Genomic DNA, 13,553 nt, shown 5'->3' with positions numbered 1-13,553 from the left:
CCTCTCACCCCACAGAGCTCCATTTCAGATAGAGCTGCAATTAAGTCACCAGGAAATTATGTAAATCAATCCAATGATGCCCTAATCACACCATCTAAGCAAACTTAAACCAATTCTGCAATGAGTTTAATGTTAGACTATGCACATGAATGCAATGTTAGCAACTGTTGGCTGTGCCAAAACATGCCAGAGTCCATGCACTCTCCCATGTTCAGCCCAATTCCTTTCACAAAAGATAACTACAGTTTAGTTAACTGGAGTGATATAGCATCCAGAATTAGCGATGAGGCAGACGATTGTTACACTCCTTCCTACCCCATAGACTCTGAACAAACATTTACAGTACGAGGGCTTAATCTCACTCATCGTTGCCGCAGTAAATAAAGATTACCTGCCAGACGGTTTCAAACGATTGATGGTCCTAAGACTCATATACGTGAGGAAATACATGAATCTGGCTTTTGAATACAGATTCCAATTAGCTCTAGTCCAGACTAATTGCTCAGCTAATTCTACGAGTCCAACATGTTCACCTCAACCACACACACCTTCTTTGTTGGTTGAAGCCTTGGTAACAGTTGTACCTTGGTTTGGCTCCCGAACAGTGGACTCAGTTCAAGTTAAAATACATGACTGTTAGCTGCCGATACCCCTAGGAAAGGCCCCTACACGTGACTGTTCCGTTTATGTCCCCCCAATTGTGGTGCATGAGTGGAAGAACGTGTCCATCTGCTTCCAGAGGGGAGGAGGGTTTTTTCTCTCTCACGATGTGGGCCACAGCGACTGTAACACTGTAGTAAAGGTAAAGTTAACCAGAACTCCCCTCCCAGAGAGAGTTTACATGGTTTGTGGGGACAAAGCCTACGGTTGTGTGCCTTATGACACTTTTTATGGCACCTGTTACCTAGCCCTCCCTTTGATCCGTAAAGTAGAGACTGATGAGATTGCAGCAATATTTCCCTCCCTACACAAAGACCGTAGGTCCATCACAACAGGTCAGCAGCTGGCTAGCGCTCTCCTGCCCTGGTACGGCATTTATGTTTCCCAGCAGGAAAGTATAGCTCTCTCCAAGATAGTGGAAGACACAAAGAACTGCAGGAAGTTAGTTACAGAATCGCATGGCACTGGATTTTCTGCTCGCAGCACAGGGGGGCACATGCAAGGTGATTGGATCTGAGTGCTGTTCTTTCATCTCCGACGCTACACCTGAGGTCATCGGTATGGCTCATGATACTGCTAGGGGAATTAAAGAATTGCACGAAACTCATGGGTTTGCATTTGGGGATTTATCTGGAACATCTGGGTCATGGGGAGCGGGTTTGGTTAAACTTGCTGTTACCATTTCAATGTTTATCTTAGCTGTGTTAATCCTGATAGCGTGCCTAGTCACTGTAGTTAAACTAATCATGAAAAGAATCACAAAGGCCGCCCTCCAGGCCCCACAGAGACTGGTGGGGTACAGCACCGATGACGACACCGTGATGATCTACGATGCCGAGCTACTTTCTCCTGGGGAGGGTGAGACGAGAGCATCTGTCAGTCATCCTAGTGGCCCCAGATCGCCGTGGTTCGCAGAGATGACACAGATGATGGTGGGCCAGCCCTGGGCGATTCCTCAGATCTGGGGGGCGATGTCTCAGGAAGCAGGTGCAATATGGGCGTTACCCACTCTGGGCCAACCTCTCCAGGCTTGGCTCCTGAGAGGGACAGGCTGAGACAGGGGGGATTGTCTGATAAAGTTATCCAGACTATCCAGACAGCAAGAGCAGGATCCACCACAGCCTGTTACAGGCCGAAGTGGTTGGGATTCCAGCGATGGTGGGAGGAGCGGAGAATAGAGCCCCTATCTTGTACGTTGGGCTCTATTCTGTCCTACTTACAGTTAGTGGTGGACAGGGGCTCATTCCACAGTTAAAGTGTATGCAGCAGCCATTTCATCCTGCCATGAGGGATTTGGCAGCAGGTCAGCCTTCAGTCAGCCGCTTATGTCGCGGTTTTTGCAGGGAGGGAACTAGAAAAAATATTAAATATGATACAAAATATAATACAAATATTGAAGTTAGCAACATTATCATTAAATGATGAACAATACAATTAGCTAACTGTTGTAGATAGAGCACAGCTAAAGCTCACAACTTCATTTGAGAGAAAATAAAAAGGTTGCATACATACAGTAGGGTTTACTTGCTCCGTTTTTTGTTTCTTTTGACTGATTAAGCTACTGCACTTTTAATAATGAAGCAAAATAAGACAGACTGACAAAATAGAAAAATAATGTATATAAAGAAATATGTAGGAACACACTACAATATACCAAACTGAGTATTATCTAGTTTCAGAAGTTAGCCAAAGGTGAAAAATAGATATGAAGGAGGGAGGGAGGTAAAGGGTGACAAAGAGAGAGGGACGATCAGAAACAGAGAGAGGAAGTGGAAGTGTACTCAAAGACTGAAGACTTAGAACTCTCCGCTCTGACTCTCACTTCATGAGAGATCATCATCTGAATGATCTGTCATCTGTATCGGAAACCTACCTGAGTGGAAACCAGAGTGTGTGTATGGTGAGTAGAGTTGGTTTTTTATACTTCACCACATCTTAATGTTTGCATTAGGCTAGAGATATCTTTCAGAGGCAATATACTAATAGGATGATGCCTGTGACCTAAGATTTTCAACGACATAATTACTCTGTAGCTATGTTAGTTTGACAATAAAGAACCTTGAACCTTGATGTGCAAATACTAAATATAACTGTTAAAATATGAGAAGTATAATTAACAGTGAGTGTGCTGTGCAAAGACTGCTGTCATTTAACATTTCAAAAGTGCCTTTCTTCCTCCAGTTCTTCAAACAGTTAGAGTTTAAATATTGCATAACACCAACAGAAAGAAGCATATTTTAAAGTTGCCTGTTTGCCCAGTTGCTAATTTTCATTGTGAAAAAATTACTTGAGACTTTTTTGAGCTGTAACATTAGTTTTCTGCACCTAATATAAAATATGAAGGTTAAAGAAAATGTTACTTTAATTTAATTAAAATGTATGTAAAATTACAAAAAAGGCAAGTGCCCAAATTAACCTAAATACTGAACAAGGCAAGAAAATATACATTTATTATAATAACTGCTCCCTTTATAATGCACTCAGACGGAAGTTACATTTGCAGAGGAACGCAATATAGCAAGTAACACCTCCCCCTACCCGCCCCCACACACATGCACTACAGATATAAATAGAGGGATCAGATAATAAAATAACTGTTCCTGGAAATGACATCATTAAGACAGGGAGAAAATATTTAGAAAGAAAAAAAAACTTGCTTCTGAGATGTATTTGAGGAGAAATATATAGCAAGAAATGGAATACCCAAGTAAAGTACAACTACCCCAAAGAATATTAACTAAAAACACTAACCGAGCTCCACCTGTACATGCAGCGACATTAAAGTAATGATAGGGATTTTTTAGTAATTTCTCAAATTGATAAGTGTATATCAAACTAAAATATGTAAAATATCTATAAAGTATGTGAAGAATGTTCAAAAATAAATTGCAATATACAAATATATACAAACATATAAGGATCTCTGCCTTCACCAGCTGCTACATTAAAGTGATATTAGTAAAACATCCCGACAAAGTGAAGTATATAAGTGTAGTGTAAAAAATATTGCTGAAACATACAAAAATACTTCAAGAAAAACATTAATAAAATACATCTAAAAAATATTAGTAAGATTTTAAAATGTGTTAAATATAATATATATGCGAAAATAATATTCATAACGTATACAAAAAAAGTATTAAATGCACTGAAGGTCAAACCGTAGACTGCATGTAACATAATATTTGCAAAACAGTAAAATCTGAATACTTAATTATATTTAAAAAAATTAATTACAAAAATAAAATAAAGACAAAAACATTTATAATGATTTTTTACTAAACACTGCGCATGTTTTGTCAAATTGCTGAAGAGGTTTCATCATTTCCATACATATGGGTTTTTATATTTGCAGTGTTTTTTAAACTGCTGCGCGTTCCTCCTAATGTTAGTGTTTGGGCCGTACAGGTTTGCAACTCTAGGCCACCATAGTTGGTAACAGTGCTTCTTAATTGGAAACTCTCCTGGTTCAATAAAGCTTTAAAACTAAAAAGTTAATAGACAAAGGTCATAAAAAAATTAAAATGTAAAATAACTCCCACAAAAAAAAAGCATCAAGACTTGCTGAACATTAAAGTGTGTTTTTGTGTTTTCAGTGATGGATCACCAGAACACCAGCCACGTCCCTACTAACCAATCAGATTATAGCAGCATCTTCCCGCGGCAGTGCTGTGGTGGTGTGGTGCTGCCGTCGCTATACATTCTCACCTTCGTGGTGGGCCTGGCCCTAAACGGCGTTGCCGCCTGCATCTTCTTCCGGGTGCCGAGCGACTCAGGGCTGGTGGTGTACCTGAAGAACATGGTGGTGGCTGACCTCCTCATGCTCTTCACCTTCCCTTTCAAGGTCGCGGCAGACCTGGGGTTGGGGGGCTGGCAAATGAACGTGTTTTGGAAGTAATATGGTCTTTGTTCACATTAGCAAGCATCGCTCACACTCTAAGCTAACCTGTACTGGAGAGAGTATGTGTAAAAAGCAGGATATAAAAAGGTACCTACCTTGTGTTAAACCCGTGAGAGAAAAAGCATTGGAACTCCATACTGTTTCCGAAATAATCCCTGTGGTTTGGAACATAATATGGCATTTAATCATGGCAGCATTTAGCTGATAATCTGCTGGCAGAGAGGAGACCTCACTGCTTGCCTTGCCGTGCTCCAAAGGGGGCGGGGCCAGCATCAGCCGAGTTCAAATTTAAAGCTACAGTCACAGAATCAGCACTTCTCTAACAGGCCTGAGATAGAGGGATATGAGGGATGTCTAAAATGCATGATCTGTTTGGTATTTTCAGCAAAACACATCATAGACATGTTTTTTATATATTTCTATATATCCGAGACCCATAATATATGCCTAAAAATAGTATAATATAAGACCTTTAAATAGTACAACCCTCCCGAATATAGTTGTGTCCCTTTAAAACAGAAATAATATAACAGTGCAGGAATGAGTCGTTGTTACCCAACAAGGGGAAATCCAGTTGTTAAATTCACCAGTGAGGTGTTTACTGGAGTATTTGTATGTTATCAGCTATTGCTGTTGTTGTCCAGGTGTCTCCCCGGCAAACTTTCAAGCGTGGTCTGCCGCAAGTGAGTGGCAGGAGCGGGGCTGTCAGCATCAGCTGTGTGCTTGGCTTGCTGTCTAAAACACCTTTTTTTGTATCCATATCTCTCGCTAGAATCTCCCACCATCCAACTAACAACAACGTCAAGCCTTTGGGCTCTGAAACTACGGGGCAGGCCGAGGACAAATACACATGCGTTAATCGCACGTTAAAATAATTAGTGGCATTAAAAATTGTTATTAACGTGTTAACTTGACAGCCCTAGTTAAAATGTATTCAGCATGTGTTAACCACTGACCTTATTTCAGGCTACTAACCAAAAACACAACAAAAAAACCTGTTCACTTACAGAAAAGGGAACAGGCAATGCTCAAATGCTGACTCATTTTCCGATTTTAGGACCAACTCCTGCAGCTCTCTGAAAGTCTTTAAAGGTCCCATGACATGGCCATTTCTACTGATCATAATTCCATTGTTGAGGTCTACTAGAATAGATTTACATTGTGCAATTTTCCAAACTCACATTGGTTTTCTCATACAGCATCTCTGTATTGTAGGCTATGTGTATTCACTCTCTGTCCTAAATGACTTGTTGGAACCCCCCCCCCTGTGAGCCCAGTGTGCTCTGATTGGTCAGCTCGCTGCCGCGAGGAGCTGTCAGTGTGAGCTGGGTTGCGTTCCGATAATCCAAAAATCAGCTCCTAAATTCTAACCCTATCTCCTATTCCTTGACCTCTGAGTGAAACGTCACGGGGTTAAGGGATAGTGGATAGGAGAATTCAAAAGGATTTAGGAGAAGAGACTGCGGTACTTTAGAGAATCCGACTGCACTTTCACTATCCGACGTGTTTATGATGCGCCAGCGGACGTCATGAAAGTGTGTCAGCTGCTGTGGGGAAACTACAGTATGGAAACTACAGTTTTATATACAGCCGCAACATGGATGTTTAATAAGAACGACGGACTACTGTAAACTCATCTAGAGACTCTGCACCGTGCTCTGATGCTGCTGCTTTGCTTTATGAACGTGGACAACAGAGAAACATATTCTTCAGGACCAAAGTTGGAATTGAAATACAAAAGGAAAGTGAAACTTATGCTCGTCACCCTCTCCCTCCGGTCCACATTAATACAAATGATCCCAATACGTATGATTGTATGAACTATGAAAATATCTTGAAATAAATACAGATGTATTTATTATAAACGTTAGTCCTTAACATCTATCACTGTGTATATCACCATTCAAACATCTTTTAAAAGTTGAACAAACCCCACACAGCTCAGTAAAGACTGTGAAATGTTGACTTTATTTGATAATTTCAGTAAAAACTAACGTTCATATTTCTCTTTTTGATTATAATACTGATGAACGTTCAGAACAAAGCACTTTAGCAAGTTACCACATATGTTTTAAAATGCTTAAGTTAATAAGCACCGTAATGTTCATGATATAATTTCTCGGTCATAATCGGTTGTTTCCGTGAACGGTCGACTGTTGAGTGATGGCAAATGCTGCGGCTGCAATGCATTGTGAGGCAGCATTTTATCCAGGTCCAGTGGTTCCTAAGCTAAAGGAGGTTATAAAGGAAGTTTGAAACCTCCTTTCCTATCATTTAGAGAATTGGAACGGCACTTATCATGGCTGCCACGGACGTACTTCCGGGTCATTTCACTTGGTTAGGAAGGTTCCTAAGCTAAATGGACTATTGGAACGCAACCCTGGCTGGCTTACTGGTGTGGTTTCCTGCTTGCTGCAATCGCGAATGGACGCGGGAAGGGGGGGGGGGGATTGCTGAGGGGGCCCCAGCAGCCCCATCTGCAGAAGCTACATAACACACAAGGGGACGGGTAATAACCGGAAAAGCATGACATGGGACCTTTTATACCTCATTCACACCAACGCAACTCCGGTTCAAGCTCCGTGCTAGAGCTTTTCAGGTTCAGAACCGGTTCTTCGGTTTAGCTCCGGCTCTTTTCACACTGCCCAGAGTCCGACTGGTGCTGCGTCATTGCGTCATCGTTTGCGTCATGACGTAACTCTTTACCTGCCTGCTTCATAAAGCGCGCGGAAACCCCTCCCAGCAACAACAACAACAATGGCCGATTGTGCTCCAGCTTCCTCTGCACCTCTTCGGAAGACCAGATTCCCAGTAGGTAGCTGGTCTCTTCAGTGGACCACTGCTGCTTGTTACGTTTCTCCATCGTTGTGTACAAACTGGATACAATGCCGGCTTTTTGTTGTTGTTCAGGAGTTGATCCCGCCCCTGCCCCCGCCTCGACGTAAGCGTGACGTATGCGGTGCTTTTGCTCTGGCCGGACAATTTTTTGGTGCTTGAAATGAAGCTGAGGCTTCTCCGCTGCGGTGTGAACAGGAAAACCCGGTGCTTTTCAAGCTCCAGCTCCGAACCGGCCCTGAAACACCGTTGGTGTGAATGAGGTATAAGTCATGCCGACAGGCATGTTTAGACAATGCACCTGGTGGCCAAAGTGTGTTATTACACTCCAATCCATTTTACTGTACCTTTACATTATTTTTACCGCTGAATCTATATTTAGCTTAAACCTTAGCTTAAACCTTTCTTCTTTAGTAGGGTGAATTCTATGTAAACTCTTAAAGGATACTTGTTTTTTCTTCCTGCAGGTCGAGGTGGTGCAGGGTCTCAATGCTGCTCCTCCTGCAGAGAGTGGGCTTTGCGCAGGGGCTGGCGCTCTTCACGTGGAGCTTCCTGTTCCTCTGCTTGCTGCCCAACGTGGTGCTCACCAGCAAGCCGGCTAAGGAGACACACTTGCGACTCTGCGTGGAGCTGAAGACGTTGCTGGGCCAGCAGTGGCACGATTTCTCCGTCTTTTTCAACAACGCCCTCTTCTGGCTGACGCTGTCTCTGCTCTTCTTCTGCTATACCTCCATCGCCTGCCATCTGTACCGTTCCTATCGCCGCGTGCGCCGCGACGAGAGTGACATCTGCCGGAAATCAAAGCGCAGCATCTTCAGCATCCTGCTAGTGTTTTTCGTGTGCTTCATGCCGCACCATGTGGTGCTCTTACTGTACACGCTGTGTGAGAATTGCAAGGGCTTCCTGATGGAACAGCTAAAGGAGGCCACGCTCTTCCTCTCCGCCATCAACGTCTGCCTCGACCCCGTCATCTACTTCCTCATGTGCCGCACCTTCAGGGAGTCCCTGATCAGGAAACTTTCAGGGAGAAGGGGGAGGAGAGAGAGGTGGGAGGTGTCACATACCACCGGTCAGTCTGTCACATATTTAGGAGGGGGACAGGAGGTGAGGAAAGGAGGGGAGGAGACAAATGAAGAAGGCTAAAGAGGAGAGGAAATCAAAACATATATTTGGGACAGCAAGAGCAGAGAGGAGAGGAAATGAGAAAAGAGGAAGGGGAAAGGGGGGAGACCAGGCAGAGTCACTAACAGGCACGTGCACAGATAGACCCCAAAGAGGGCTTGAGCACCTGCCCTTTTGCCCTATCAAAGAAAGGACATTTTTGTCAAATGTAAGTTCCAATGTATTTTCTTGTTACGCTCGTGAACTGTTAGCGCCGTGTTATGCATGCCCACTGCACTTTGCGGGAGCGCTCACAGCGTAAAGCCAAAACTCACAGACATTTCAATGATTTGTACAGCAAAGTTAGGTTTGGAAACGGTATCATTTCCTTTTTGGCGGGCATGCATAACACGGCATAACACTGGAGCCTCGCTGCGGGGAAACTTTGGCGCTGTTCCCAGTTTGTTCTAATCTGTCAAAAATGACGGACTGCTTTCAGATTTTTCCATCATTGTTAAAAAATTACGGAAAATATTCGGTTAATACGACCTCTTATAGTGAATCTGATTTATTTATTTTTAGAACAAAAAACATGATATTTTGTCAAGTTACAATGTGTTAGCTTGCCTTTTACAGTATGTAAAAATTATCTTAAATCAATGAATAAAATAAAATAACCTGTGTCTAATGCATAAAATATCAGCATTTTTTTAATGCCTATTATTACTGAAGCAAGTATGCCTAATGCCATTATGGAGAATGTGCTTAGAGGAATAAATAACTGTCATGAAGGGTTTGAACCAACTTTATTCATGGGTTAGTTTGAAATACATACATTTCAATAATCCTTCAACACTGTCCCAAAAAATTGTCATAATGGCCTGTTAAGCATTTGAGCCCATATTTTGCATGTGCCTGACATTTGTCATATTTATATTAGGGCTGTCAGTCGATTAAAATATTTAATCGCGATTAATCGCATGATTGTCCATAGTTAATCGCGATTAATCGCAAATTAATCGCACATTTTTTATCTGTTCTAAATGTTCCTTAGAGGAATATTTGTCAAGTTTGTAATACTCTTATCAACATATGAGTGGACAAATATGCTTTATGCTAATGTTTATTATCATTTGAACAATGACAAATATTCTCATGAATATTAAACACAACAACCTCTGAACATTACAAATATTCGCCTCAATTCAACCTGGAACCTCTCATACAATAAAGTGTGTGTGTGTGTGTGTGTGTGTGTGTGTGTGTGTGTGTGTGTGTGTGTGGTGTGTGTGTGTGGTGTGTGTGTGTGTGTGTGTGTGTGTGTGTGTGTGTGTGTGTGTGTGTGTGTGTGTGTGTGTGTGTGTGTGTGTGTGATCGTTGGAGCTATGTGCAACTCAAGGCATACTGTATGCTCGAACGGGAGCTGCCTGGACGCTGCGATCATGTTGCGCGCACTATCCGAGCTGAGTGTGCTGACTTTTCGTACAATGTCCCACTGTCTGCTACCTGCATAAAGTCAAGTGCTCTGCGCAGTTGTCGGCCAAATGTCGCTCCTCTGTTTTAATTTCAAACAGCTCCTTATATCCGTTAGCGCAGCTAACTAGCACCAGATGCTAACAACAACAATACACGTAAGGTCTCTCCCGGTCCTCCCGATGGCCGATGGCCAGTCAGGGCCTGCCGGTGAGCGTGGAAGTGTGGTCTGCAGCAAGCGCGCGGCAGGAGCGGGGCTGTCAGCATCAGCTTGTAGATGGTATTTTTTTTTTGCGTTAACGCGTTATTAACTTAACATAACAATTTATGTTTAGATTACATTCAAAACCATGTGTTTTAACAATGTTTTAAAACTGCAACGGATCTCCCGCATAAAATACGTACCTCAATTAGGTTTTCATCGAAACTGTATCAGAATGCAGTTTATATTATGGGAACATGATTTTGGAGAGTGGATTGTGTAATAAGACAATAACATGCCAATTTTGTAAAACAATATACCATATTTAGGAGGGAAACATTATCTTTCCATAATAGTCTGAAAATTGGATAAAGATACTTCAAAAACAAAGTGTACTTCCTGAATTGAAGAAATACACACAATGTGCCAAGTTAAACCTTTGTTCTGTAACTAAAACTGACATAACTGCCAACCTTCATAATCATTAGAAGGAGCAACATGCTATACATTATACGTATACCTTCTTCCCCCCACATAGTTATGTTTTGTCCTTGATCTTGAACACTTTTACTGTAACTTATGATTCACTTAGTCAGTGCTTAAGCAGGATTAAGGTTATCTGGTGATATTCAGCAAAATGAAGGATAACAATGTGATGGAAGCCCTGTAACTTGACCTTTATTAATCAGTGGCCCCTGGGATATGTGGTAAATAAATGGTGCCAAAGCGAGTGGTATTCTCTCATATAGCTATTGATAAGGTCACATCGTATTTAATGAGCTAAACCCTTCGGGAAACGCTGTGGTGAATACTCTTACTAAACTCTTATTCATTACTTGATAACAGCTTCAACCTGATGTTGGTTCTAATAGCACTTCCTAATTAATACTGCACATGCTTATCACAGCTGGATTCATTGAATTTATGATCTGCTGATTGCATTTAATTCTGAGGATCCGACTATGTGGGACCTTCATTCATGTCAAAGCTGTGTATGTACTCTATGTAGGCTACTGACCAAGGTAATACAGGGAATTGACATGAGTGCATTCATTTCCCATTCATTAAATTACACTAGAAAAAGCAATAATTCAAATACTTGTGATTTCGTGTTGATGGCAAATTAGTTAAGTCACACATGTAACATTTTGCCATGTTTAGTTCTTGTTTACTCATGTCATGTTTAGTTTTTTAGTGTAATAGGGATGTAACGGTTCACAGAAGTCACGGTTCGGTTCGTACCTCGGTTTGGGGGTCACGGTTCGGTACGGTACGGGTTCGGTACAACAAGAAAAAGCAAAATAAAGTCCCAAATGCATAATTCCAGGTTTATTGTTATTTATTTTTGAACAGTAGTGCAAGTTTCAGTTGAAAAATAAGGAACTCTGACATTTTGAATAATTAACTGTATTAAACAGTTAAAAACAAACCACAAAAAGTACCACACACTCAGATGGCCAGACACGGGCGGTGGTGGCGAAGTCCATAGGGACTTGGCTTGGCAACTGGAACCAGTTCAAGTCCCGGAAAGACCAAGTGCTACCGAGGTGTCCCTGAGCAAGGCACTGTTCCCCACACTGCTCCCCGGGCGCCGTACATAATGGCAGCCCACTGCTCCTAACACTAGGATGGGTCAAATGCAGAGAAACCGTTTCGTTACATGGTTACCTGTACTGTGTAATGACAATAAGTTGAATCTATCTATCTATCTATTATCTATAATGGCTGATGTCAAACAAAAAGTTTCATCAAGCTGTAAAACTAAAAAGAATGTCTTGAAAATATTACATCATAAATAATAAGAAAGTGTTTCAACAGGGTATATGCAGGAATCCTGAAGTCAAATGTAATACCTTTTAAGACCTTTTTTAAGACCCTTTCCATACATTGTAAGACCTCATCGCAACTTCGAGTTCTAACCGGTTACATTGGCGACACTTCTACCTCACATTTATTATATTGATTGTAAGATAGCACAACTAAACAGAGTGCAGACAGACTACTGAAGCCTCCTCTCCACATGAACTGCAACCTCTCTGTGAAGGTCAGGGTTAATGCAGTATGCTGCTTTGTTGCTTCTGTACTCTGTGCTCTTTCATTCCAGTAAAACTCCTCAGAAACCATTAGAAACCAGTATTTGACCAATAAACAAAACAATTGACAACACTTTGAACTATGAAATATATTAAACTTTGGTGAGCTTCAGCGGGGTAATGCCATATAGGAGCTCCCTCACAAATACCCAGGGGTTAAATTGGGCTGGGGCTGTCCGGGGCTAAGCCCGGCACATAGGACGATGCTCTGACGTCATCCCCCTCACACATTTGTCATATGTTTACAAAAAACGATATATATATATGTTAAGACTTTTCTCGTTCTTAATATAGACTATATTTAGGGTCGATATGTGTTGACCTTACTTTAAAATAGCAGATCTCTGTGACCGGATATAGTTTGGCTTAGACCCCGGCCCCACGAGGGGCCTCATACAGTAAAACGCAAATGCAAAAAAGTCTTCCGTTTACACACATTCGATTCATTAACGCGTCCGTTCACACTAGACCGCTGGAAACGCTGTAGTACATATGCCAGGCCTGTAAGTGGCGCTGCTGCCACCACAAAATACACCAAAAGCAGCGAAGAAGACCCCGGAGCATGGTTGTCCTTCTGTTTATTCTCCGCGGTGGACGGCGTGTTCTCCTGCTGTATATCTCTCAGCTAGTCCACCAGCAGATAAACCCCCCCCCCCAGAGCGGAGCAAGGCAACGAAACTTAAAATAAGAAGCAGCATTTTATGGCACGCTATACATGGGGCTGCCTTGAGGGGGTTTCCCGACATGTTGTTTCAGTAAATTAAAGGGTGTTACATGTTGTCGTTGCTGTGGACATTCTTAATACCTTGGAAAATGCCGTTTAATACTTTTTAATACTTTTTAATAGCCTTAATTTTCGCTAAATTGATTTATCAACTTTTAATACTTTTTAAGACCCCGCGGACACCCTGTTCAAGAGCGCATAGCCGTTGAAAAACATATGCCAAAAGCTTCGGTTATTTATTTTGGTCTCACGGCTTTCATGTCTATTGGTTTATTAAAAACAGCGGGGATCAGCTGTTGAACTGCTGTTGTCTTTTGCCGGGCTCCGTTGATTGGCAAATCTGGGTGATGCCTCCTGATATGATTTAGCATGTTTGGCGTGTGTTACCATTAGCATACCGCACCGCTATCGAACAACGCCGACACACCGTCCTCGTCCGATACACCACTCGTCTAGTCTAAAGTCTAGACAACTTGAAAGGATATGGCGTTCCACTAAACTTGAAGAATCTCGTTTAATTTGGCATATTACTCTCAATGAATATAAGAAAGCACTGCGTAAAGC

At 42.0% G+C, this 13,553-nt stretch overlaps 1 protein-coding gene across 1 annotated transcript; it reads left to right on the top strand.

Moving 5' to 3' along the window:
• The first annotated feature begins 2,482 nt into the window (after positions 1–2,482).
• On the top strand, positions 2,483–9,640 carry LOC117440133 (P2Y purinoceptor 14-like). The gene is made up of 3 exons (XM_034076399.2): positions 2,483–2,560; positions 4,257–4,554; positions 7,864–9,640. Exons 2-3 carry the CDS (start codon positions 4,259–4,261, stop codon positions 8,537–8,539), a joined length of 972 nt encoding a protein of 323 aa, XP_033932290.1. The 5' UTR covers positions 2,483–2,560; positions 4,257–4,258; the 3' UTR covers positions 8,540–9,640.
• Positions 9,641–13,553: the final 3,913 nt, after the last annotated feature.

Source organism: Pseudochaenichthys georgianus, chromosome 24, assembly GCF_902827115.2.
Source record: "Pseudochaenichthys georgianus chromosome 24, fPseGeo1.2, whole genome shotgun sequence".
In the NCBI taxonomy this organism is placed as follows: domain Eukaryota; kingdom Metazoa; phylum Chordata; class Actinopteri; order Perciformes; family Channichthyidae; genus Pseudochaenichthys; species Pseudochaenichthys georgianus.
This window is presented reverse-complemented; position numbering and strand designations above follow the sequence as displayed.